This window comes from Takifugu flavidus, chromosome 1 (genome assembly GCF_003711565.1).
Source record: "Takifugu flavidus isolate HTHZ2018 chromosome 1, ASM371156v2, whole genome shotgun sequence".
NCBI classification, from domain to species: domain Eukaryota; kingdom Metazoa; phylum Chordata; class Actinopteri; order Tetraodontiformes; family Tetraodontidae; genus Takifugu; species Takifugu flavidus.
The window spans coordinates 21,975,774-22,001,854 of record NC_079520.1 but is presented as its reverse complement, the minus strand read 5'-3'; the positions used below and the strand labels follow the sequence as shown (position 1 = coordinate 22,001,854).

At 40.7% G+C, this 26,081-nt stretch overlaps 1 protein-coding gene across 9 annotated transcripts in view; it reads left to right on the top strand.

Annotated features, from left to right (window-relative positions):
• Window positions 1-17,830, top strand: part of exoc6 (exocyst complex component 6) — a 57,536-nt gene extending 39,706 nt beyond the window's left edge. For 4 of the 9 annotated variants that reach the window (XM_057056220.1, XM_057056231.1, XM_057056182.1 and 1 more), the window contains 13 exons: window positions 1,691-1,762; window positions 1,853-1,950; window positions 2,663-2,768; window positions 3,117-3,226; window positions 3,319-3,430; window positions 3,512-3,646; window positions 4,731-4,910; window positions 5,495-5,524; window positions 12,740-12,881; window positions 13,036-13,109; window positions 14,439-14,551; window positions 14,645-14,656; window positions 15,625-17,830. In XM_057056220.1, the coding sequence (XP_056912200.1) occupies window positions 1,691-1,762; window positions 1,853-1,950; window positions 2,663-2,768; window positions 3,117-3,226; window positions 3,319-3,430; window positions 3,512-3,646; window positions 4,731-4,910; window positions 5,495-5,524; window positions 12,740-12,881; window positions 13,036-13,109; window positions 14,439-14,551; window positions 14,645-14,656; window positions 15,625-15,751 (1,311 nt within the window). In that variant the 3' untranslated portion in view covers window positions 15,752-17,830. Of the gene's footprint in view, window positions 1-1,690; window positions 1,763-1,852; window positions 1,951-2,662; window positions 2,769-3,116; window positions 3,227-3,318; window positions 3,431-3,511; window positions 3,647-4,730; window positions 4,911-5,494; window positions 5,525-7,011; window positions 7,138-12,739; window positions 12,882-13,035; window positions 13,110-14,438; window positions 14,552-14,644; window positions 14,657-15,624 lie in introns of those variants that run through there. The other 5 variants (XM_057056201.1, XM_057056192.1, XM_057056210.1 and 2 more) reach the window with 5 other exon arrangements.
• The last annotated feature ends 8,251 nt before the right edge of the window (window positions 17,831-26,081 follow it).

Sequence of the window (26,081 nt, the reverse complement as noted above, 5' to 3'; positions counted from 1 at the left end):
TGTAACCCTACTTATAATACATATAACTGTTTTTGTTTAACCTTATTGTGTATACAATCCACAAAATGGCAAACTAAACTTGTTAAACAATGTTAATTTCAAAATACCATTGGTATCACACGATAAGTGCATAAAGATGATTGATCATTTATTTGAAATCTGAATTCTTTATAATCATTTATAAATTATCATACCCAAATGCCTGTACATCATCTCACTCTGACCTGATATCAAAACTTGAGAGCCCTGAAAACAGCTATGGCTAAATACCAAGCTGTACCATAACTATGCTAGATTTGTTATTGCTCCTCTAACAAACTGGATTTGCTGCGTCAATTCTCTGATTAGCTGACTGTCTCAATTGCCAATTACTGACCTGATCTGTACTATGTTTTCAGTCATTATCTGTGTGAATGCAAAATGTTTTCACATCTCCTTGAACACAGCACTTTTGAAAAAACTTTTATGTTTTTGGTGATGTTGTCATGTAAATGTAGCATAATTTTTCACAAAAAACATAAAATTCCAATTGAAAAGGTATAGTAAATAAATAGTAAATTTAAAAACATTTCTACTAATTCAGCAAACAACAATGTTTTTTAAAGGAAGAAAATGAGGAAAACTTCCTTGTTTTTCAGATGAAACTTGTATTTTGGTAATCTTGTACGGTGCACTGAAACTGGAAACACATATGCACACCAAGCTATTTAGGAGTGCATTATAAATAAAAAGGTCGCTTATTGGAGAGTATAAATCTTTTTATCTTGGGAGGAAAAGAGCCTTAATTATTTATACTCACAAAATCTTTGAGGTCAGACTTAAGGACTTTAAAAGAGACATTGGCAATTATTTAGAAGAAAAGAGGACATACTCATGCAGTCAAAAAGAAGGTCATTGGGGTCTTGATGAGAGACAGATTGCAACAATAACAGAAGCTTAAGATGGAATATTCATGACTGCTGGGGTCTTGTTGGTTGTAAATTGCCCAGAGGATTATGCTAACAATCCAGAGAATGGCCCTCCCAGTGTGGTGTGAGAGAACTAACAAAAGCCCTGGTTTGTCCTGTGGTCCTTTACCTGGGCAATGACACTATGAGCCCATACTCCATGTCCACATTAAACCCATCCACCAGTCAAAGAGTTAGTACTGCTCCTCCAGTAAAAAAAACACTTTAATTTTAAGGAAAAAATATTTGAAACACAATGCATGTTATCAATACTTTGCATGATTAATTTTTCATTAAGTTGATATACAAGAAAAGACCAATTATGATTTGACCGTATGGGGAATGGTTATGGAAACCCTTTGACTTTTGGAAATGTATGTGGTCATTAACAACCAAGCTTTCTCCTCATACCAGGGAAGATAACATTATGGCTAAAAAAAATATATATCTGTATATATCTTACAGTAATTTAATTGTTAATTATTTAATGCACTTAAAATCAATTATGATCATAAGACTTTTTTTTTTTACATTTTAGTGCTTATTTGATTGCATATATACTTACAACTTCAATTTGACATTTATCAATGCTAAAATTCCTACTGTATGGAAGGCTGCACTGTTTTTTCTTTTGATTAAGGTTCAAATCCAAATGAAGAGAAAAACTTTTTCAGAATAGTTAAATATTACTAAATACCTTGTAATTGTTGCCTTTCCTTTTTTGTTCTATGCTTCTTTTTCAGTCATACTGTGATGATCCAGACTTGGTCCTGGATTTGAAGAACCTCATAGTTATATTTGCTGATACACTGCAGGTTGAAATTTACGTTTTTCAAAAAGTCTGTGATGCAAAAAAAAAATAATTCAGGTGGCATTGTTTTCTGACCTGTAGTACATGTGTGCAGGGCTATGGTTTCCCAGTAAACCGACTTTTTGACTTACTGTTCGAGGTCAGAGACCAGTACAATGAGACTCTACTGAAGAAGTGGTCACTGGTTTTCAGGTAGGGGTGCTGGTGTATACACTATATCATTCAGCCATAAAAATAAGATTTGGTATTGGATTGCACCCTAATAGCTGTGTAATTCCATGTGATAAATCATTGGTGTAAACTATCCAATGCTGTTTGAATGCTCAAAGGTTGTTAGATGCTGGTTGTTTGAGTTATTGTGTTTCAAAAACAAAAAAATAACCAGGGGCTTACACCCCTATAGTTGATATAAAGACAGAAAAGAAATATATTTTACTTTTCAAAATATACCAAAAGCAACTTAATATTACTGGCGAATCTATATTTTTAACTATAAAATCCTCAATTAATAATGCACACCATGGGCAAAATTTTTGGAAAATTCTTTCTTGTCACAGAAGCCTCAGAACATTTTAAACTAAACCGACCTATTTTTCAATGTACTTTTTTCAAAATTCTGTCACATAACAATAAACCAATGTAATAATTTAATAATAAAATGTATTAATAATTCTGAATAAAGAGGAATTGTTTGTTTTTCACATATTGAATAACCATTTTTAGCATAAGCTACAGAACATTAGATTATTGTTATTATCATCTGTCTTGAAATATAAATTGTTTAGACTTAACAATAATGGATTGTCTCAATTCCTATGTAACATATATAGTTCAGCAAATAATATGTTTGATTTTCATGGGGTTTTAACCGTGTAAAAAAAATAAATGCTTCTAATTTCCACAGGGAGATTTTTGAATTGGACAACTACAGTCCCATTCCAGTGGAGACTGAGGAGGAATACAAACTGGTGATTAGTCGCTTTCCTTTCCATGATGCTGAAATAGAAAAGGTAAGAAATATAAAGACCACCGTACTTCTTTAACATCTTTAATGTTTCCATCAAGTCTCCATTAGTTTAACCTGCATATAGAAATTCATGTTCAAGAAAACCTGAAAGGGAAAAAAATATGTTCATTGTTTAATAGACAACTTAAAAATTAGAAAAGATTTCATTAAAAGAAAAAAAAAATCACCTCCAAACATCATATTAAGAGTTGCAGTCAGGGTTTCAAAATGCACAAAGTAGTAAAATCATTTGTCAAATTAAAATAAAAGAACACTTAAATCATAATATGAGACACTAAATTAGACCTCTAATCTTGTGATTTTTTGCCTTTGTGTGTCTGCATGTGAGTAGCAGGATTTTCCAAAGAAGCTCCCAATGTCTCAGTCTGTTCCACAGATCTATACTCAGGTTAAAGAGTTTATTTATGCCAGCCTCAAATTCTCTGAATCACTGCACCGCAGGTTGGTCTGACTCACTTGACTTTTCAATCCAGGTGGCTCTGACTTTATTGTCCTCTAATAGACTGACCTCCTAATAAATGTTGTGGCTTAAGTTCAACAGAGATAGATGACATGTTACGAAAATCAACAAATCTCCTACTTACAAGAACGCTCAACAGCTGTTTGCAAAACCACATCAAGAAACCCCATATAGGACTAACTGAGGTACAAACAAATGCATTTATACTCACACACATACAGCATCATAGGTAATTTTTGACATTAGTTGTTGTTTTCTTGCTGTAGTTGGTGCAGATCATCATTAACACCACCCATCTGGAACAGGCCTGCAGGTATCTTGAGGATTTTATAACAAACATCACTAATGTCTCCCCTGAAACTGTGCACACCACAAGACTCTATGGTCTGTCCACATTCAAGGTAAAGATTTATATGATATGCGGGTTTTTTTCCAGTGTATTTACAAGGAAATCTTTCACCGAAGTAGGAATTTACACTTAATTGAAGGAAAGAAGAAAAGTTTGATTTGTGGCTCCAAGATTAACAGCATTATCTAATATTTTGGATTAAATCACCACTACTGTATAATAAAAGTTAAATTATGTTCTCCAGAGTTAAGGCTGAATAAGATGGAGAAAACATTGAGGAAAAGGGACAATAATTATTGTTGATTGAAACCTGTGTCCGTAATCAGTCAATAAATCTCCTTGTAAATGAACTTGGATGGCACAATGTTTCAGTGTAGAAAATCTAAGGAAAAATTCCAATAACTTGCAGATACACTGTTTCATTAACTCAGGCATTTAATACAAGTAGGCCAATTAACAACCTGTGGTAAACAGATGGGGTTGTTCATCGTTCAGAAAAATACAATTCTCCTTACAATTACAATTACTGTGGTTGACAACTTGTGCTAATAAATAACATTCATCTAGTAGTACCTGTATTTTTTTCTCAAAACAGTTTTTTTTTAGCACGTATGACATATATATAGTTGCCTGGAGTACTTTGTGCTGCTTATTACATTTTTATTACAAAGGCCACTTTGTCCATGTTCCAAATTCCACAATGTTTTCTTTGCATTTAAACATATTGGGTTAAATTCAGACTTCAGACAGGAGTGTCCATAATGAATCAACTCCTTTCCTACACCACCTAACTTCATGTTGTATTTCAAACAGTCATTTTTCCCTTTGGTCCTCCTCTAGATATCCTATGTGAAAATTCTGACCACTTTCTTCTGTTCTATTCTATTCTATTCTGTGCATATGTCTCCCTGACCTTCTCCACAATTCCCTGTGCTGAGTAAATTGTCTTTTCCCACAGTCCTTATTGCTCATTTGATCATCAAACACAGAAAAAATAGTTTACAATGTATCATCAAATTAACCAAAGTTAACATTGTTGATATAGTACACTATAGCCAATTGTAAATATGTTTGTTTGCTCCTAAAAAAATGTAGATAAAATTGTATGTAGAACCTTATTAAAGTTATTTTTTCAGGATGCCCGTCATGCTGCAGAAGGAGAGATTTACACCAAGCTTAACCAGAAAATCGATGAATTCATCCAGTTGGCAGACTATGATTGGAACATGGCTGAATCAGATGGCCGTGCCTCTGGATATCTTATGGACCTCATCAACTTTTTGCGTTCAACTTTTCAGGTCTTCACTCACCTACCGGTGAGTTACATGAAGATGAACATAGTTTTGAAGTTTTCGTCTTCAGTAATTCAGCTTTGTTCATTTGTTATTTATATGCGTTCCTCTAAATTCCCATCTAGTTGTTTACACACTCATTCTTTTCAAATCTTCTGTATTAAAATGAATCATTTTACATTGTAAATCAGTGAGACTGGAGTACTGTATATGTGTTTGCTGTTGATCATCTAATGTTTGGCAACCGTGCTATGACTAACGTGCAAATTGTGATCATCTTCAACAAGACACATTGTTATCATCAAATCAGGGCAGCATGTATTTATTTGTTGCCCAAAATGGCTGACAGCCACAGCCTGTTCAGTTCCACCTCATTGTATTTTTCACAGCTGCATCCTGTCCTATCATCTAGACCCCCTGTGATAAATTGTTATGTAAAAGAAGTGTGTTGCCGTTTTAATGCATTTTTAGATTTAACTTTTAAAATCAAGATTTGGAGTTAAATTTTTTCATCCTCCTGTTCATTTTTTCTTGCCACAATTATTTTCCTGTCCTTTCCCCTTTTTTCCTCCCTTCTTTCAATGTTGGTTGTTTTGTGGGTGACTCAGAATAACAACAATGACCATGGATCAATGTCGGTGAGTATTACTGGTTGTTATTGCGCTGATATTGAGCGGGCAGAATAAAGATAAAAAGCATGTTTTCTTTGACAACAGGCTTGTTGGTTCTTCTGGCACTATTAAGCCACAGTGATTACAGTTAAAGGCTACGTTTGCATTTGTGTTTACATACACTCACCCGGCCATTTTATTAGTTACTTTCTAGTTACAGTTTCAACCCCATTTTGCCTGCAAAACGGCCTTAATTAAATAAAATATTCCTCACACTATTACATCACCACCAGCAGCCTGACCCATTGATACAAGGCAGGATTTATCCATGCTTTCATGTTGTCTACATTCTGCCCCTACCATCTGAATTTTGCAAATGAAATCTCCAGCCAGTGTCTTTCCAATCTTCTATTGTCCAATTTTGGACAGCCTGTGCCAATTGTAGCCTCACTTTCTTAGACAGGAGTGACAATGTGATCTGCTGTTGTAGCTACATCTTCTTCAAGCACCATTGTGTTGAGTAGAGATGGTTTATTTGGTTTGAACGAGTGGTTATATGAGTTACTGTAGCCTTTCTATCATCTCAAACTAGTCTGGCCATTCACCTCTGATCTCTCACATCAACAAAGCATTTTTTCTACAAATCCACCGCTAACTGGAGATTTTCCCTTTTTCAGACAATTCTCTCTGAAATCTACAGATGCCTGTGTGAGAAAATCCCAGATCAGTTTCTGACATACTAACAGCCTGTCTGACACCTGCAAACATGCTACATTCTAAGTCACTTAAACCTGCTTCTCCATTATGATGCTTGCTTTGAACTTTAGTAAGTTATTTTATGATTAGTCAGCAATTGAACAGGTATACCTAATAAAGTGGCCAGTGAGTGTATAACCTTCCTTGATTTTCTAAAATGACTTTCACATATACTCATTTGTTTATTTTGTTTATTATTTAAAGGAATAACACATAAAGCCAAGCCATCCATAGTTGAAAAAAAAAAAAAAACCTAAACCTTAAGAGGGTTATGGTAGTAGGTAAAAAACAATTGGATCTGTTAGACAAAGCAAGGAAACAATGTAGACTTTAGAGTGGAAACATTTGTAATTCAATTATGCGTATAATTGTATTTTCTCTTGTATATGACATTTTTCTCTATACTGCTGCCTTGACCACAACTTCTCCAAGTTTGATTGTATGCCATATTCATGGTGGTTGAGTTAAAGCTAGACCCTCTGGAAACATCATCAGTGATGCTACCTGTTGTCATGTAGTGTTTTGGGTGTTTCAACGGTTGAATGGGCCCCAGCTTGTGTCCAAGTAGCACAACCCAATCCATGGCTTCCCTGTGGCTCCCCTGTCCTTACCCAGGATCTGTGAATTTCAGTTGCTTCGCTGTGTTAACTTACAACTTCCAGTCTTGTGCTGTTGCTAGCATTGCAGATCAGGTGGCCCTGGCAACTAATGGTGGCTTCTCCTCAGTCTCGATGAAAATGTTTTTTTTTCCTTGGCAGAGGAGCTTGCAGTGGCCAATTCCACACTGATGGTGTGCATTATGACCTTCAGGAATTGTTCATGGTGCTAGTGGTAGCATCTCTCACCCAGGGCTTTTGGACAGAAGCTGAGGATGTGTCCTGCAGGTTTGATGGGCTTGGTAGTACATTGTAGAGAGCACAGATAAGCAATCATAGAGCTGATTTCCACAGCCCCTCCTTTGGGACTTTGGTCCATTGCATGCTCCCATCTTGTCCATGCTCCCTTCTGCTGCATTTTAACCATCTTAATGCACCTTACTGTAGCGAGATATTGTGCCATTACCCAGGCCAGCTTTTCCATGAGTCACTGCTCCCACCAGTGCCCTTTGCTGGGGCCATGACTCAGCCACATCTAAAGCCCTTTGCTGCCCTTCACCTTTGCCCTGTCCTTACCTCGATCCATGCTTGGGAGACCTTTGGGTCCTCTGACACTGTTTTGCAGCAACTCCCTAGCCCATCTCAATTTGAATTAATTCAGGTTGCTGAAGCAGAGCTTCATCTTGTTGTTGGCCACACAGGGCGGTCAGCCTCCAAGTTAAACTCAACCGTTTTTGTAGAAAAATGCTCACTCTCCTCTGAAAGCCATTAATTGTGGCGTTTGGAACCTTGTAGATAGGTAGGTCTGTCTTGTCCACCAAGATTAGCCAGGCTAGCTCAAGGTTGGTTGCATGGATAACTGCTGTGTCTTTCATGCTGTAGTTGAACACATTTCCTAGGCTCTTCACTGGTTTCTCAGTAACTGATGGTATCTGGGTGGCGCCAAGAGTAAAGTGAAACTTGTTGATGACCTTTACTTTCTCCAACACCAGAGACCTGGATTTTGCTGTCTTGAAGCACATGTAAGTCCAGGTGGTCAACTCTTCCAGTCCCTTCAGTCCCTTCAGGATCCTTCTGCTCCAGAATGTGTGGTGTTATCACCATCAATGTCAGCTCATCCTTGAAGGCCTTATTGAGCCTTAAGATCACTGAAATTGCGCATCCCTTTCTTGAATCTGTGCCACTTTGATCTTACAGACTCTACAGAGTCTTTATATAGGATTGACAGTTTTAGTAATTCAAGGTGCCTCTGCAGAAAGATGCGACTGGATCTGGCTAGGTCGTATATGTTCTATTCCCAAGTTGAGGTTGAGTAAGAAGCTTACAGCATTACAGGTATAGAGGTGATGAACATTTGGGGACATTTGACTAATGGTTTTTCAATGAGTCACCGATCTCGGGCAAATGGATGAGTCGAGTAGCAGCCTGAAAATAGGTCTTGTTTTAAATTTAACGGTGGCTGTCTCTTGGGTGGGTCAATCAATCAATCAATCTTTATTTATATAGCATCTGTTACAATCAAAATTGTTTCTAAGCGCTTTACAGAATCCCAGGGTCTGACCCCCAACAAGCAACAGTGGCAAGAAAAAACTCCCCTTTAACAGGAAGAAACCTTGAGTAGGACCAGGTTCATATAGGGGGACCCTCCTGCTGATGGCTGGCTGGGTAGAGAGAGAAGAAGGGAGAGGGCAGGTAGAGGAGAGAATAGGTAGAACATACATATTGGGATTAAAGGGACAGCACTAGACTGGTTTAGATCATATTTATCAGGTAGATACCAGTTTGCTCATGTCCATGGCATTCCCTCTTCATACAGTAGGGTTAGCCATGGAGTTCCACAAGGTTCTGTACTTGGACCAATCCTTACATGCTACCCTTAGGAAACATTATTCGGCAGCATGGGATAAATTTTTATTGTTATGCTGATGACAGTCAGCTATATTTATCCATGAAACCAGAGGAGACAGAAAAGTTAGTGAAGCTTCAGACCTGTCTTAAAGACATAAAGTCTTCGATGTCTTCAAATTTCCTCCTCCTTAACTCTGGAAAAACTGAGGTCATGGTTTTTGGTCCTGAACCTCTCAGGGATAGATTAGATCGCATGATCACTCTAAATGGTATCTCATTAACATCTAGTCTCTCTGTGAGGATTCTTGGAGTAACATTTGATCAAAATCTCTCCTTCAACTCACACATTAAAACAGTCTCTAGAAGTGCCTTTGTTCACCTGAGGAACATCACAAAGATTAGGAAGCTACTGACGCGGCATGATGCTGAAAAGTTAATTCATGCTTTTGTTACTTCTAGGCTGGACTATTGTAATTCTTTATTATCAGGGTGTCCAAACAACTCTTTAAGAAGCCTCCAGCAAATCCAAAATGCTGCAGCTAGAGTTCTGACAGGTATTGACAAAAGAGATCACATTACTCCTGTACTGGCGTCTCTTCATTGGCTGCCCGTTAAATTTAGAATAATTTTCAAAATCCTTCTGACCTACAAGGTCCTCAGAGGCCTAGCTCTATCCTACCTGGAGGAGCTAGTGACACCTTACCAGCCCAATCGACCGCTCTGCTCTCAGAATGCTGGTCTACTTGTGGTCCCCAGAGTCTCTAGAGGTAGAATAGGGGGGCGAGCATTTAGCTACCAGGATTCCCTGCTGTGGAACCAGCTCCCTGTCCAGGTACGGGAGGCTGACTCCATCTCTACTTTTAGTCAGTTTAAGAGTCTCATAATTTGTTCTAATTATCATCTGCATAAATTAATGCTTTATTTCCTGCCTCTGTATTGATACATAGTTTGTCCAGTCTGATAAAATTTGATGAACAGGTGGGTCTTGGTTCACTATGGTGTAGAAATTAGAAAAGATACTGAAAGACCTCTGTCACCCTGCTGGGTCATGGCTACCTCTCCTCGTAGATCATTGATGATGTTATTTTTTGTATAGTTTCTCTCCCCCTCTTCCCCCCCACCCCCATCCATCAACAGGTCTAGCCGCCTTCATAGCTGTATGCTGTCCTGCCGACCACCAACCCTGCTGACCCACTCTACTCTTATACCAGTAGCTTGTACTATTAATGTATCTCTATGATCTCTGCCTATTCTCTCCTCTACCTGTCCTCCCCCTTCTCCTCTCTCTCTGCCCAGCCAGTCATCAGCAGGAGGGTCCCCCTACATGAGCCTGGTCCTGCTCAAGGTTTCTTCCTGTTAAAGGGGAGTTTTTCCTTGCCACTGTTGCTTGTTTTGGGTTAGGCCCTGGGATTCTGTAAAGCGCCTAGAAACAATTTTGATTGTAACAGACGCTATATAAATAAAAAATCATTGATTAATTGATTTATACAGAAATAAATTATATTAATTGAAATAAGCTGCCGGTAGAGTCAAGTTGAGTGGGTGATGGTTATCCTGCGGAAGCTGTGGGTCGACTATCAGAACCACCTGGTCCAAAGCAAGCTGGTTCTTGCCAACTTGGAAAGTATTGATGGATGAAGGTTGACCAGAAGTTGTTGGCCGGCACCTGACTGTGCCTCCACCATCGGGTCCCCAGAACACTGTCGTATATGTCCTGCGGCAACAATGAGTCATATTGTTCCATGAGCCGAATGTACTGTACTTGTGACTGGGTCAGGATCGGCAGCATCCGCTGAAACATGGTTCAACATTTAGTATCCCTTCAACTTCTGTGAGGACGGTGCTCAACCTTATTACAGTACCGATTTGTTCCCAGAGAATAACCCTGAATGCTGTCTTCACAGATTGTATCTCCCATTCCCAGGCCTCACTGAAATGTGGTTCACATGGGGGGGTTGATCCGGAAGTAGAAAGGCATCCGTATTGAGGTGGATTTGAGGCGGCTGAGCTCAGGGAGCTCACTCGCCCACACTGTCCACCGATCCCTCTGGGACCCCGGTTCAATTAGATCATCCCATCCAATGTCCTGCTTCCACATATCCTGGATGATGACTTTAGCCTTGGTCGTGAATAGAATAATGAAACCCAATGGATCATACCGGTCCACCAGAACCCTGTAGATGTTCCTCAAAGTCGTCTTTAGGTTGTCCATTGGACGGAACTAGTGAGTCGCCGAGGCAGTCCCACCAAAGGTCCGAAGTCAGAGGCCCCCCCTCTTTGGAGAGCCAGAGCTCAGTATGCTTCAATTTGGCCTCCGAGAGTAATGTTCAACCACCATTGGCATATTACTGTATTTTCCCACTGCCTGAGATCGAAACCTTGTTCCAGGAGCAGTCATCAGTTAAGTGACTGCTGGATGAGGCGGCAGATTACCCATTTTCTCTTTCCTCCTTTTCCTGTGCAACTACACTCTTTTTAGATGATCATGAGTTTCTTAGTATGTTGTGCATGGCTGTTTGAGATACCCTTTTCTTCGCGTGTGCCTCCTTGAGTCGTCTCGTCATACTCTTCAGTTCTTGTCTAAGTTGGTTGCTCTTGTTTGCCCTGTTGTTTCTGGTGTTGGAGAAATTCCCTGCTCTCTTCTCCTCCAGACCAGATCTCTTAACTGCTTGGCTTATGATGATGGTGATCATTGTCTGGAGGCATTGATCACACTTGGCTATTACTTCCAAGATGGTGTTGGCATCTTCATCAAATTGGGGTGGTGCTCTGGTTTATATCCAGGCTTAGCTCCCCATGCATCTCACCAGGGGGAGTTCCCTGAGCACTGTGTTATAAGTACTGCCCGCACGCAAATCCATCTTGACCTGATGGATTTTCAGGCCACATGGATTTTTGCACACTTTTGCACAAAATCATTGTGCACACAAAAGCACATTACTGTGTGTTGTGTCCTTTGGTCAGTCTGAGTGGGATTCTCATCCTCACCCACTCTCTGGGGGGATCCCTGCAGCTATATCTTCATAAATTTCCTGTAGCTTGTGAAAATGGGATCTTCCTCTCAGAAGATGCCAGTCAAGCTGTTAACCATCCATACCCCATTGCCATCTCTCTGGGCTTTCTGATTTCTCTCGTGCTTCCACCACTCTAATCTTGGTTGTCAATCAGTCCCTCCCTAAAGCTTTCTAGAATTATTGACATGTAGTTAATGTTTGGCAACTCAAAAGCCTTTTAATATTCAGTACACCACACTTTGAACCCTCTTCTGCTTTCATTTTGGCTTTGGGATTGATTGTAAACAGCTCCATATTTTCCCCAAACTAAATCTGCTTTCAGCGTCATAATGCACCATGCTCCAGTAACTTCAATTGGTGATTAGCTCTCTGTAGAACTGACTCTCCATGGACAGTGCAGGCTAATTGATCACTGATTTTGTTCTTCACTTGTTTCATGTCATATTTTGTTTAATCTCCAAAATATTGTGATGAATTAAGAGACATCATTTTTGTGTAATACCACTCATGAAATCTTCAAGCTGAGTAAAAGTTTGCCTTAGAAAAACATTTGGGCATCCGCGCCATCATAGTGTTCTTGTTTATGCTGATTATCACTGGCAATTCAACAACAATATAACTGATATCCACAGTATGCCATTCTATACTCCAGTCTATATTGTATCTTTAAATTTAACTGACATTTTGGCACCTGTATCTTTGATTGAATTTGTGGTTCTTTGCTTTGCTTGTTTATTTCCCCCTTTTTCTATTTTTAAAATAATGCTGATATTCTACTCTCTTGCTGATTGATCCATCTTGTATTTCAATCTTCTCTTGATGTCACCATAGTACACTTGTATATTTTTGTTATCTCTTTCAATGAATTCATACTCTGTTTTTCTATGTCATAATGTTTCCTATAGCGCCCATCTTTTTTCTTCCCATCCATGTTGTAATCTTTCCTATACCTCCGCTTTTCAATTTCTTTTACAAAGTCTCTTCAATCCTACATTATTTCTTCTTCCTCTCCACCGATTTCTCTGTAGGGTAAAGTGGCCCAAACAGCTTGTATGTCAGCCTGCAAACATCTGTCCACATCACTGATGCAGATGCTCCTGGACACAGAACTCAAGCAGATCAGTATGGGTGCCATTCAGCAATTCAATCTAGATGTAATTCAGTGTGAATGTAAGTACAGGAAATTGATTAATTGTTTATTTATACACAGCCACACACAATTCTTAATTTAACAAGGGTTTTTCTACTGAGCATGTTTTCTTTAATGACGCACATACTTGTACTGTAATGTAATTATTTTCTACTATCATTTTTGTTTTTTAAGTGTTTGCCAGCTCAGAGCCTGTTCCTGGCTTTCAAGGAGACACACTTCAAATGGCCTTTATTGACCTACGACAGGTAAAATATTTCAGCACAGAAAATCAAGCACAAAAAGTCCGTTGTGTACAGTGACTTACTTTACTGACAATATTTTATGTCATGACATTTTGGCTGGCCAAATAGTTCTATTTTAATATCAATGGTCAACACGACTTGTTTCAAAAATGCATCAGGCTGAACTTTGTACTGACCAGTAAAGGGAAATAGCCCCCCAGCTTGGCTCTTCGCCAGGGCATCCTTCTAGATGGTCGTACCCAGAAAACCTCACCCACTGTCAGACCTTCCTTTATTAGCTCAATGAGCTAGTTGTAGCCTCACTGTGCTACAGTTGTGATCCAAAACATTTTATGCTATTATTCTGTTTTTTCTAGCAGTTATTTTTTCTTTAAATAAAGTTACTCATATTACAGCTACTGCAGATCATATACAATCATATATAGCTTCTTAAGATTAGCACCCTCTTTTCCACAGCCTATCCCTTTGCTGTAAGAGAGAGTTGCCAAGAGTCAGAGTCTGAGTCAGCTGAATAATGCTATTATCATTAAGCTGCTCTTTCAGCAGGAACCACACTCCCAGCTGTTTCATTCTATGAAATTAGCATACACAGTGAGTGTGAGAGAGAAGGTTAATGGTGAGGGGCGGGATTTTTTGCCGTCAGGTTGAGTTGGGGTCATTGCTGGGTTCATTTAAATGCTCATGTTCAATTTTTGATTAGCATTAGAGCTACCTCTTCACTTCTTTCTAAATCTCTAATGCTGCTATCTTGATCAGAATTGTCACATTATTTAAATCTGCTCCTGATCCAAATTTGGTGGCAAAGATGGTCCAAGCTACTGGATCATCAACATTGGGTGTTTCCTAAAGTGTCTCCTTTCAGTTGTTGGAATTTATTTGGGGGAATGTATAATACATAAAGGTTACTGATCTACTACATATAAATAATTACAATACAAATGCATTAAAAACTTGGAACCAATAATATTGCTCGTGCTGCCCCCGCGACCCGACCCCGGATAAGCGGCGGAAGATGGATGGATGGATGGATGGATGGATACATTAAAAACATACAAATCATTATTGTGATATTTAGAATTTATTACATTGCCCTCTTACATGATGAGAACCATCACATAGTATGGTGCACCATGATCGTCTCTTTGTAAATTATTGAAATATGATGGTTAGACTCATTTGCCATAATTTTGTTATCCTATGACATACTCTTCATCCTTGCACAAACCTTCTCTTTAGAAATGTAAATTACTGACAACACAATGTGTGCTCTAAATAAATTTAGGTTAGTCAGTTTTCTTTGTAAGTATTGTCTTATCTTTGTGTCTTTTATAGCTGCTGGACTTGTTCCTGGTATGGGACTGGTCAACATATTTAGCAGATTATGGCCAACCAACCTCCAAATACCTGAGAGTCAGCCCAGCCACTGCTTTAGCATTACTAGAGAAGTGAGTGGACCCACTACCTCTGTCTAGCTATTTTGATTAGCATTTCTTATAAAACCTTCTTTTCTCTGTTTTGCTGTTGATGTTGCTGTTCAGAGTCTACAAGGGGTAGGTGCACTTTCCTTGCCATTATTTGCCATACAGTCCCGATAAGTGCAGTGCTTCAGTGACAGTCAGTCATTTTGGTACATATCTGGTTCTTCCAAACTTTTTAAGGAAAATTCTTTTTTTGTTGTTTTGTTTCATCTTTTGAAAAGAAAAGAAATACACCAACTGTTGGAGTAAAGAAAGTCTTGAAAATTGCCCTGCACATATAAATTTCAACATTGTGCATTACAGTGATCCCTCATTTATCGCGGGAGTTGCGTTCCAAAAATAACACGCGAAAAGTGAAATCCGTGAAGTAGTCAGCTTTATTTTTTTTTAATTATTTTACAATGCAATACTGAACTATAGAATGAAACCAAAAATCAAAACCTGTTTTAAAGCCCAAAATTTGTTTAAAACAATAATTTTAATATAGTAATACAGGCCCCGTTGTCGGCGCAGAGCGTTTCTTCGACATTGTGGGTTTTGTCACAGAGAACAAAATGCAAACGTAAAGTTGGCAGAATGTACAGAAACGAAAACTGTTGACAAGTGAAAAACCAATACAGTACAGCGTCAATATTTTATTTCTAGACAACAGTAAAGCCCCTGAGCCAATCAGGATTCAGAGCACAATGCACTGTAAAAATATCCGCACTGTAAAAAAAATCCGTGAATCAGCGAAGCCGTGAAAGATGAAACGCGATATAGCGAGGGATCACTGTATATGTGTAAGATGTGCTGCAGGAAAAACGGTCAACATACAACAACAAAAGCCTTAAATAGGATCTGGACCGAATTCTGTGAGGTTTTTCTGCTAGCTCCCAATTTCAGATTGGTGTATAGCATTCTTAAGGTTTTTTGTACTAAAAGCATTCCTGCTTAATGGCAGGAAGTAAGTGTATCATTAGTTTTGTTAAAACGTCAGTAAAAACATTTGGCATATATGCATCTTGTCACAGCTACTCTTCCTCTTTCTCTCTGTGCAGAATGAAAGACACCAGTAAGAAGAACAACATCTTTTCTCAGTTCCGGAAGAATGAGAGAGACAAACAAAAGCTGATAGAGACTGTGGTCAAACAGCTGAGGAGTCTGGTCAATCTCATGTCATCATAAACATACTCAATGAACATATTTAAAGTTTCATCTGAACTACTGAGATATACAGTACAACCTCATATCTACACAGAAAAAAAAACATAAAAAAGGCAAATTAATATAGAGGAGCGAGCATGCATTGCCCACATTTTATACCATCTACATAGTTTGTACTGTTAAAGGATGGAAATTCCAGTGGAATAACGCATACCCATACTTAGTACTGAACTGTAATTGCAGCTGTAGCAGTAATGAGAAAGTATAGAACATTTAAATTAAGTCATCGAAAACCTGCAGGAAATTTTCTGTTCCGTTAGTAAAATTGGAATTTGGACTAGAATTAATGAGATGAATTCAGTAATAAATATGAAAATCTTTTAAAATAATATTCAACTAGAACTCATATGAAAGCGTTTCAACAGCCATTGTTTAACATTTCCTGGAAAGATACTTTTCATATTTATGAATGAATATCCTGGACTACATAAAATTATCTAAATCTTACTGCCAAAACACTCCATACTTACTGTATCTGTCAGCACTTGTCACAGCAATGTGTAATTGCACATAATTGCACTATACATTAAATGAATGTGAATTTACTTAGTTGATTGGCTGTTGTGACAGATCAGATTCACATATAACACTCAGGGGTGTGTGATAATTTCCTGTCATTATATTCATCCTTATAATAATGTGAAATTTTTTCTTGCTGTATTTTGCTGTGTTACTTTTTAAATTATATCACTACAAGTAAAGCAAAATCATTGTGTTGCATTGTGTGTATTAAAATATATGGTTGCAATCCTAATGTAACCAACTAATGTACAACCATTTTATCACTTTATGAAGGATTACAAATGATTTTTTTAAACATATGTTAAGAAAAAGTACTGCTGAAGTCACAGATGAATGTACAATGAAGTCTATAAAGGCTGATGTTCATCATGATGTTTTGCAAGAAATGTTAAATGTTCATTGCAGTCTAAAATAATATAGTGGAATTAATAAGGGACATCAGTAAACATACCTTTTTTAATTTAAGGTCAATGAAAGTTTTACTTGCGCCTCTGCTATTTTGCTTGTGCAGTCATTGACATGATAAGATTGATTTGTTCATTTAGGCATGGAAGTTGTGATATTTTCTCCATAAAAATGTAATGTCACTTTCTAATTCCTCCTAACAAACACATTTTGTGAAAAAACTGTATTTATTGATTTATGCTTGCAAGGAAACCAATCTATCCCTCCTCAGTGCAGCTTTATTCTTTGTTTTAGACCGACAGAGAGATATAGCTTTCGAATTTCTTGGCCTACAAACTGCAATAATGAATTCAACTTGAGGCTCATTTTACTTATCTTTTTTTAGAAAAATCAGAGCTCCAATTTTAGCATGCATGTTGGTACTTGATTTTTTGTTTGTTTTTACCCCTTTTAAATATTTTACCTTTTTTAAAAATCCTGTAAATGTCACTGTACATGTAAATGTACATAATGTACATTTTGTCAATAAAGTGTTGCAACAAGTCTTGTAGATTGATACATACATACATCTCTCTCAAACCTTAATGTAAATATATGCAAGAGTTTTATTTTGTTAATGAGACTAGTGTGATAAGCACAATGGTCCACAATGCTACCATCTTTGTACCTGTTAAAAAGATGTTATGATAATGTATTTTGTATGGATTCTTCAAAATACAAGGTCCTCCAAAGTGCAACTAACAGAATAGATTAACACAACCCCAAGGATTACATCAGTATTTAAAAAAAAAAAAAATACAGGTTAGTTGTCTATTAAAAAAAGCCTCAAAACAATTTTTATCTCTTGCTGTTTTTTTATAACTTGTCAGTGAAAGACTAGACAAATAATCCTTGTGTAATGTACCATAACAATATTTTGTTTAATGGCAGTCTGCTTTTTAAAGGTGTGCATATTGTACTGTACATATCAAGGCTTTCCCTTCATGGCACGACACAATGATGAACATATTTTATAAAATGTGGTTTATTCTTTTCAAGTGCTTTTAACAGTATTCAAAATGTTAATTGAAGGATAGAGTACTTGATGAAAGAAAATAAAGTGGAGTACACTAATTTCTGAGAGTCTTTTTTAAAAGATTGTTCTCAATAATAAACAATGTCATTGTTACACCAATATATTGTGGTGTAGCATTTACACTTTTACAAGATGTTAATCACACTTACATTTTGTCATAATCATGACATTTTGACACGAGTCACAACTACTAAAACTTGTAGGGAGGCAGTGAGTCCAGTTACCACCGTAATATACAATATAATTTAATTATTTTGAATAATGGAATACTGGTATACGATATTCCAAATATACTAACAGCAAATGATGAAAAATTCAGGATTTCAGGAACAAGAACAACTTAAATTTTTAAGAATTTCATGAACTCAACAATTTAACAGATTGTTAGGTTCATTATAATCCTAAAAAGTTACTACACTATATGTTCTCTTCTTTATTTTTTAAACTCAAAAGGAAATTTCCTGGCAATAAAACTCAAACATGCACTCAAAATGCACAAACTTGCAATTATACCACGTAGGACTCTATTCTTTATTGTTTTTAACCCTCAATGCTCTATTCTATAACTTTAATTATTAAAGTCATGGAATCAGTTAGCAGAGGAAACAGGCAGGCCTCCCTGTAGTTTTTCTGCTCCCCCCCCCTCCCCTTCTGTATTCATCTACAGGTATCGCCACCTTCAGAGCTGCATACTCACCTCCGACCCCGCTGACCCATTCAATCTGACCCTACCGGCCTACTTTACTAAATATAATGTATTTCTGTATGTACTCTGTGGACTATGTGTGCCTATTTTCTCCTCTACCTCTGCTCTCGTCTCATCTCATCTCGTCTCGTCTCCTCTCCCCCCCCCCCCCCCCCCACCTCTTTCTCTACCCAGCCGGCCATCAGCAGGAGGCCCCCCTGCTGTGGAACCAGCCCCCTGTCCAGGTACTCCATCTCTACTTTTAAAATTAGGCTTAAAACCTACCTCTTTGACAAAGCTTACTGTCATTAATTCTGTAATGCCAGTTACTACCATAGACAGACAAATTATCATACTTAGGGGGTCGTCTAATCATTAGGTTAACATATTAGTTATGCTGCTATAGGCCAAGGCTGCTAGAAACAGGATCACCTGACAGGCCTCTGTCACCCCACTGGGAAATGGTCTCGTCTCGTCTCGTCTCGTCTCGTCTCGTCTCGTCTCGTCTCGTCTCGTCTCCTCTCTCTCTCCTCTCCTCCTCTCCTCTCCTCTCCTCTCCTCTCCTCTCCTCTCCTCTCCTCTCCTCCTCATCAAGTAGACTCGTGATGCTATTTCTTCTGTAGTTTTTCTGCTTCTCCCCCCACCCCACCCCCATCTGTATTCATCTACAGGTATCGCCGCCTTCAGAGCTGCATACTGACCTCCGACCCCGCTGACCCACTCAACTTGACTCCACCGGCAGCACAATTTACTTTATATAATGTATTTCTGTATGTATTCTCTATGATCTATGATCTATGTCTCCTCTCCTCTCCTCTCCTCTCTCTCTCCTCTCCTCTCCTCTCCTCTCCTCTCCTCTCCTCTCCTCTCCTCTACCTGTCCTCCCCTCTTGTCCTCTCTCTCTACCCAGCCGGCCATCAGCAAGAGGGTCCCCCTACATGAGCCTGGTCCTGCTCAAGGTTTCTTTTTGTTAAAGGGGAGTTTTTCCTTGCCACTGTTGCTTGTTTGGGGTTAGGCCCTGGGATTCTGTAAAGCGCCTAGAAACAATTTTAATTGTAAAAGACGCAATATAAATAAAGATTGATTGATTGATTGATTGATTGATTGAAGTATCACGTCAATTTCCGTTTAATAAAAATACTACTGAAGTAAATTTTAGCAGCTGCACAAATGAATAGAAGAGACTAGATCAGAGTAGAGGACATGCATCCATGAACTTCAATGCTGATTTCACAGCAGTGGTACCAGAAGTTTTGTCTATCAAACAATCAATCAAGCGTCTGTTACTTTTAGAATTGTTTCTAGGCACTTTACAGAATCCCAGGGCCTGACCCCAACAAGCAACAGTGGCAAGGAAAAACTCCCCTTTAACACGAACAACACATCGCGGAATTGGCCGAGGTCGTTTATTATTTTATAAAAACCAAACTCCAACCTCAGCCTACACCGGACATTGCAGTGCCACACAGAGGCGGCCTCACTATCTTCAATTTTGTTTTTCCTAGAGATGTAAATCGCCATTTTGGCCTCAGCACAGATAAAATTTAGGAGTTGCCACTTGTTGCAAGCAGCTTTGTTGTACCCTGCACCGAAAATAAAAGTTCTAATAGAAAAGGTTTCATTAAAACCATTAAAAACACCTTTCATGACATTAAAAAGCACAGTGAGCCTCTCACATTCACTGTACGCATGGAATGCAGTCTCTCGCCCGGAACAAAACGGGCACTGGTCCGACACAGCAGTGTGTATTTTAGAAAGAAGAGCATTCAGGGCAACGGCCCAATGTAAGATCCTCCACTGGAGGTCTCCGGTCCTCTTCTTCAGGTGTGGGTTGTAAAGGACTCTCCAGCAGGGGCGGGCTCCATCCCTTCCCAGCCGATCAGCCCACACGCTGGTGCTCCTGTTCGACAGTCCTCTCCTGTTTAGACCCTCATGCAGTTGTTGTATAAGGTCTTCTTATTGACCGCTACAAGGGAGAAGGTCTTTGCTGGTCTGAGGAGAGGACCGTCTAGATTCCCGAGATGAGCGGCCAGCCTGATCTCCGGGAAGGGGTCATTGCTGTCGGGTTCAGTTCCTTGGCCGTAGTCCTCAAGGAGACGCCTCTCCCTCGTGCTGAGTCTGTTCCTCCATAGCCGAAGCACCCCCTCGGCTGCCTGGGCAGAGCGGATGCCCAACAGGAAACCCACCGCCTCTGCGCCTGCCACGGCCACCATGTGCTGGAAGAGCAAGGTCCGGGTCCGCCACAGCGCAGCCGTCAGTCTCAGCGTGGCTTCGGCCGAGACCAGCCTGGCTTCGTGCACCGTGGGTTCCCTTAGAAGCCAATACAGAGAGTCAGAGCTGGTTCTTTTATCAACTTTAAAAAGGGCCCATGCCTTAACAACACTTTGATAAAAATGGAGGTAGCCCATTTAATTTTGCAAATTTAAAGTCAATCAAAAACAGAGCATCATCCAGCCCCAAATTACTCACCCGTCTGAAGACACATCGGGCCACATCTCTCCACATTAGGTTCGCTGGCCCTGTTAAAAACCTCTGTACAAACTGTATTCTAAAGCGGTGGTCCTGCTGGCCAGGTGGATGAAGCCCTGTCCTCCCTCATCTCTAGGCAGGTACAACACCCCCTGCTGGACCCAATGCATGCTGTCCCAGAAGAAAGCCAGGACTCTTGTCTGAACCTGTGCCAACAAACCAGCGGGGGGGGCTCCATGCAAGTGAGCTGGTGCCAGAGCATAGAGGCCACCAGGTTATTGAGGACAAGAGTCCTGCTTCTGTACAACATGCGGGGGAAAAGCCATTTCCATTTGTCAATTTTTCTTTCTAATTTTTCTAACGTGTATAGCCAATTTTTCTTTTCAGTTTCTTCATCTCCAGTAAAAAGACCTAGGTACTTTAGGCCGTCCCTCCGCCAAGCAAGATCCTGGGGAAGGACCGGCAGACCATTTTTCCACCTGCCAATGGCCAGGGCTTCACTCTTGTGCCAGTTGACCCTGGCCGCGGACAGGCGGTTGAATAAAACCATTAAATTAAATAGGGTGTCCACGTCACTCTGCCTACGCACCACTATTATTATATCGTCTGCGTAGGCAGATAAAACTATTTTTTTAAAAGGACGGCAAAACCAGGCCGTCCATGTTTGTACAGATCCTAGAGAGGAGGGGTTTGCAGGAGAGAGAGCCTAGAGCATTCCAGAGAGGGTGCAACCTTGCCAGATGCCTCTACGCACCCTGAAGGGGGCACACAGACTGCCATTGAACTTCAGCATACTCGCAATGTCACAGTATAGGACGCGGATCATTGCTACGAAGCCAGGGCTGAACCCGAACCTCTCCATCACCTTCCAGAGGAAGGTGTTCAACCCGGTCAAAAGCCTTTTCCTGGTCTAACGAAATGAGACCGGTATCAATGTCCAATGACCTAGAGACTTCCAAAATATCCTGAAATAGGTGGACGTTATCTACTATGGACCTGCCGGGCACACAGTAAGTTTGGTCCCGGTGGATGACCTGCTCCATAGCTTCTCTGAGCCTGGAGGCCAAAGTCTTAGAATCCTATAATCCATACACAGCAGAGACACAGGGCGCCAGTTCTTAATCTCCTGCAGGTTGCCCTTTTTTGGCAGGAGGGTGACCACCGCTCTCCTACAAGACAACGGCAGGGAACCCGAGGCCAGGCTCTCGTTGAATACCTCCGGCATGTCGTGGGCCACAATATCCCAGAAGGCTTTGAAGAACTCTACCATGAGCCCATCGACACCTGGAGCTTTCCTTCCTTTCATGCTGAGGAGGGCGGCGTGGAGCTCGTCGAGCTGCAATGGCTTTTCCAGCCGCGCGTTTGTCTCCTCAGAGACCCGAGGAAGGTCCCCACAGAATTAATCGAACAGGCTGTCATCCCTGCAGTACTCACTCTCGTATAAGGAGGAAAATAACTCCGCTTCCTTATCTGGCCCGGCTCCACGAGTTCCTGCCCTGTGCTCTTCTATCCTCGGAGCACAGTCTTACTATAGCAGATGTCTTTCAGATAATGCTGTAGCTAAGTTTAAGGAAGCGATCCCTGTGCTAATCCCAGGACCACCGTGTGTTTCTCCAGGGATCAATCATTATGATCTTGGCCCTGCTGAGGTTGACTCTATTGCTGAAGGTGCAGCAACCTCACTGAGAATCACCCTTGATTCTGTTGCCCCCCTGAAAAAGAAAATAGTAAATCAGAGGAGGTGTGCCCCCTGGTATAATTCACATATCAGGACCCTCAAGCAGAAAGTGCGAAGACTGGAAAGGAAGTGGCATTCTTGTAAAATAGACAGCTATCATGTAGCCTGGAAAGACTGTCTGGTAGTTTACAAAAAGGCCCTCCGCAAGGCTAGAACAGCTTATTTTTCTTCTTTAATTGAGGAAAATAAGAACAACCCCAGGTTTCTTTTCAGCACTGTGGCCAAATTAACCAAGAGTCACAGTGTTTTAGATCCACGTATCCCTTCTTCCCTTAGTGGTGAAGACTTCATGAGCATCTTCACTGATAAAGTTCTAGCCATCAGAGAAAAAGCTAACCAGGCCATCCCAACAACTGGACTATCACCAGATGTGCTGACTGTGGGAACATACAGGTTCTCCAACGAGCCCTTAAACTCCTTCAGCCCTATATATTTTTCTGAGGCGTCATCGCTAATTCAGAAATCCAAGACCACCACGTGTCTTTTAGATCCCATCCCAACACACCTGTTAAAGGATATTTTACCAGGCAGTTCTATCCTGGACCAGATCAATGGTTCTTTAGTGACAGGTTATGTACCCCGGTCCTACAAGGTGGCAGTGATTAAGCCGTTGCTTAAGAAACCATCACTGGATCCCGATGTGTTAGCAAATTATAGGCCAATATCCAACCTTCCTTTTATCTCTAAAGTTCTTGAGAAGGTGGTGGTGACTCAGTTACTGGAGCACCTGCAGAGGAACAGCCTGTTTGAGGTGTTTCAGTCAGGCTTTAGAGCTCATCACAGCACAGAAACAGCACTTCTTAAAGTTACTAATGATCTTCTCATAGCTTCAGATCATGGACTGGTCTCTATGCTGGTTCTGCTGGATCTCAGTGCTGCTTTTGATACAGTTGATCACAGCATCCTGTTACATAGACTGGAACATGTGATTGGGATTAAAGGGACAGCACTAGACTGGTTTAGATCATATTTATCTGATAGATACCAGTTTGCTCATGTCCATGGTGTTCCCTCTTCATACAGTAGGGTTAGCCATGGAGTTCCTCAAGGTTCTGTACTTGGACCAATCCTCTTCACCTTGTACATGCTTCCCTTAGGGAACATTATTCGGCAGCATGGGATAAATTTTCATTGTTATGGTGATGACACTCAGCTTTATTTATCTATGAAACCAGAGGAGACAGAGAAGTTAGTGAAGCTTCAGACCTGTCTTAAAGACATAAAGTCCTGGATGTCTTCAAATTTCCTCCTCCTTAACTCAGGAAAAACTGAGGTCACGGTATTTGGTCCTGAACCTCTCAGGGATAGATTAGATCACATGATCACTCTAGATGGTATCTCATTAACATCTAGTCTCTCTGTGAGGAATCTAGGAGTAACTTTTGATCAAAATCTCTCCTTCAACTCACACATTAAATTAGTCTCTAGAAGTGCCTTTTTTCACCTGAGGAACATCACAAAGATTAGGAAACTACTGACACAGCATGATGCTGAAAACTTAATTCATGCTTTTGTTACTTCTAGGCTGTACTATTGTAATTCTTTATTATCAGGGTGTCCAAACCCCTCTTTGAGAAGCCTCCAGCTGATCCAAAATGCTGCAGCCAGAGTTCTGACAGGTATTGACAAAAGAGATCACATAACTCCTGTAATGGCGTCTCTTCATTGGCTGCCCGTTAAATTTAGAATAATTTTTAAACCCCTTCTTTTGACCTACAAGGTCCTCAGAGGCCTAGCTCCATCCTACCTGGAGGAGCTAGTGATACCTTACCAGCCCAATACCCCTTACCAGCTCCGCTCTCAGAATGCCGGTCTACTTCAAGATTCAAGATTCAAGGGTACTTTATTGATCCCTTTAGGGGGTGTCCACCAGGGAAATTAGCATCTCCAAAGATCTACAAGCATCTACAAAATTTCCCACCACCATTACACCCCATTAAACCTATTAAAGATAATAAAAATATAATAAAATAAGAAATAAAATAGAATACATTAAAAATAGAATATGAATATAAATATAAAACTATAAAAATGTTCCAGTTCTCCTGTTGGCCCTCCTCCCCCCCTGTGAGGAGTTGAACAGCCTGATGGCTCGGGGGATGAATGAGTTCCCCAGTCTGTTGGTCCTGAACTTGGGGAGGCGCAGCCTCTGGCTGATCAGGCTTCTCTGGCTGTGGATGACAGTGTGCAGAGGGTGGCGGTCATTGTCCATGATGCTCCGCAGCTTGTCAATAGTTCTCCTCTCTGCCACTGTCGCCAGAGGTTTCAGCTTCATCCCCACCACCGAGCTGGCCCGCCTGATCAGCTTCTCCAGCCTGGAGAGGTCTGCTTTTGTCGCACTCCCCCCCCCCCAGCACACCACAGCGTAGGACAGGACGCTGGCGACCACAGACTGATAGAACATCCAGAGGAGTTTCCTGCAGATGTTGAAGGATCTGAGTCTCCTCAGGAAGTACATCCTGCTCTGCGTCTTCTTGTACAGCTGCCTCGTGTTGCTTGCCCAGTCCAGCCTGTTGTCCAGCCACAGCCCAAGATATTTGTAGGTCTGCACGCCCTCCACCTCCTCCGTTCCTATCTGAACTGGTCTAGGTCTCGGTCGGTCCCTCCCAAAGTCAATGACCAGTTCTTTGGTTTTGGAGGTGTTGAGCTGCAGACCGTTGTTGTGGCACAAGGCAACAAAGTCCCTCACCAGGCACCGGTACTCCTCCTCTTGGTCGTCTCTGACTTGTGGTTCCCAGAGTTTCTAGGAGTAGAATGCGGGGCCGAGCATTTAGCTACCAGGTCCCCCTGCTATGGAACCAGCTCCCTGTCCAGGTACGGGAGGCTGACTCCATCGCTACTTTTAAGATCAGACTTAAAACCTACCTCTTTGAAAAAGATTATTGTTACTAATTCTGTAGTTCCAGTTACTATCATAGACAGACAAATTATTATACTTAGGGGGTCGTCTAATCATTAGGTTAACATCTTAGCTGTGCTGTTATAGGCCAAGGCTGCCGGGTCCGGAAACATGATCACCTGACAGGCCTCCGTCACCCCACTGGGTCAGACACGTGTCTCAGCAGCGGCGATTTGCACCCCGACAATATATTTCTAATAGGGGAAACCACTTTCCCATGCCGGGACAGCTCCCTCACAAGAAACTCATCGCTAATAAATGGCGGCACATTGGACAGAGTAATCCGTGCCGCCGGTTGTGTCAGCGGAGTCATTTGGACTAACTGTCCGCCCACCGTGATCCCCGTCTCCACCAACTTGTTAACTTGTTCCACCTTTTCCAGGAACAAAACGACCGCCCTGCTCATTCGGGCGGCGGATTTAATCGAGCTGTGGCCAATTTTTTTGGCCCACAGCCAGCGCCACCTCCTCCACACTAAGCACGGAGCCAGCTCCCACC